Source organism: Penaeus monodon, chromosome 24 (genome assembly GCF_015228065.2).
Source record: "Penaeus monodon isolate SGIC_2016 chromosome 24, NSTDA_Pmon_1, whole genome shotgun sequence".
In the NCBI taxonomy this organism is placed as follows: Eukaryota; Metazoa; Arthropoda; class Malacostraca; order Decapoda; family Penaeidae; genus Penaeus; species Penaeus monodon.
In genome coordinates this window covers 9,751,351-9,751,721 of record NC_051409.1, presented here as the reverse complement: position 1 = coordinate 9,751,721, position 371 = coordinate 9,751,351, and the positions used below count along the sequence as shown (strand labels likewise).

Genomic DNA, 371 nt, shown 5'->3' with positions numbered 1-371 from the left:
GAATGGGAAATCACACACATAATTGCTTATTAATATCAACAGATATGGTTATAATTCTCTTGAAAATCTAACATCGGCTGTGTCTCGTACTCGGCGCCACGGAATTCCTCAGGTACAGTAGTTCCTTGTGTTGTTTGAAATTTTTGGTATTTGGTTTACTATTTTTGTCTTGTATCTGTTCTGCTATTTAATGCATTGTTTCTACTGAGTTGCTTTTAGGGCCTAGATTATGTAAGATGGCATTTAACTGGCATATATTTCTCAGGTTATTTTCTGGTCGAATAGAAAATAATTTTGCAATATATTCCGAACCATTGTAACTATTCCCCTTTGTTTGCCAAGTTGCACACATTTTGAAAATATGACGACCC

General features: G+C 35.0%; 1 protein-coding gene across 1 annotated transcript in view; it reads left to right on the top strand.

Moving 5' to 3' along the window:
* LOC119588548 (maltase-glucoamylase, intestinal-like) overlaps positions 1-371 on the top strand; it is a gene marked incomplete at both ends in the record, with an annotated part of 20,825 nt that overhangs the window by 17,392 nt on the left and 3,062 nt on the right. Inside the window, 1 exon segment of the mRNA XM_037937189.1 lies at positions 43-112. Within this exon segment, the coding sequence (XP_037793117.1) occupies positions 43-112 (70 nt within the window).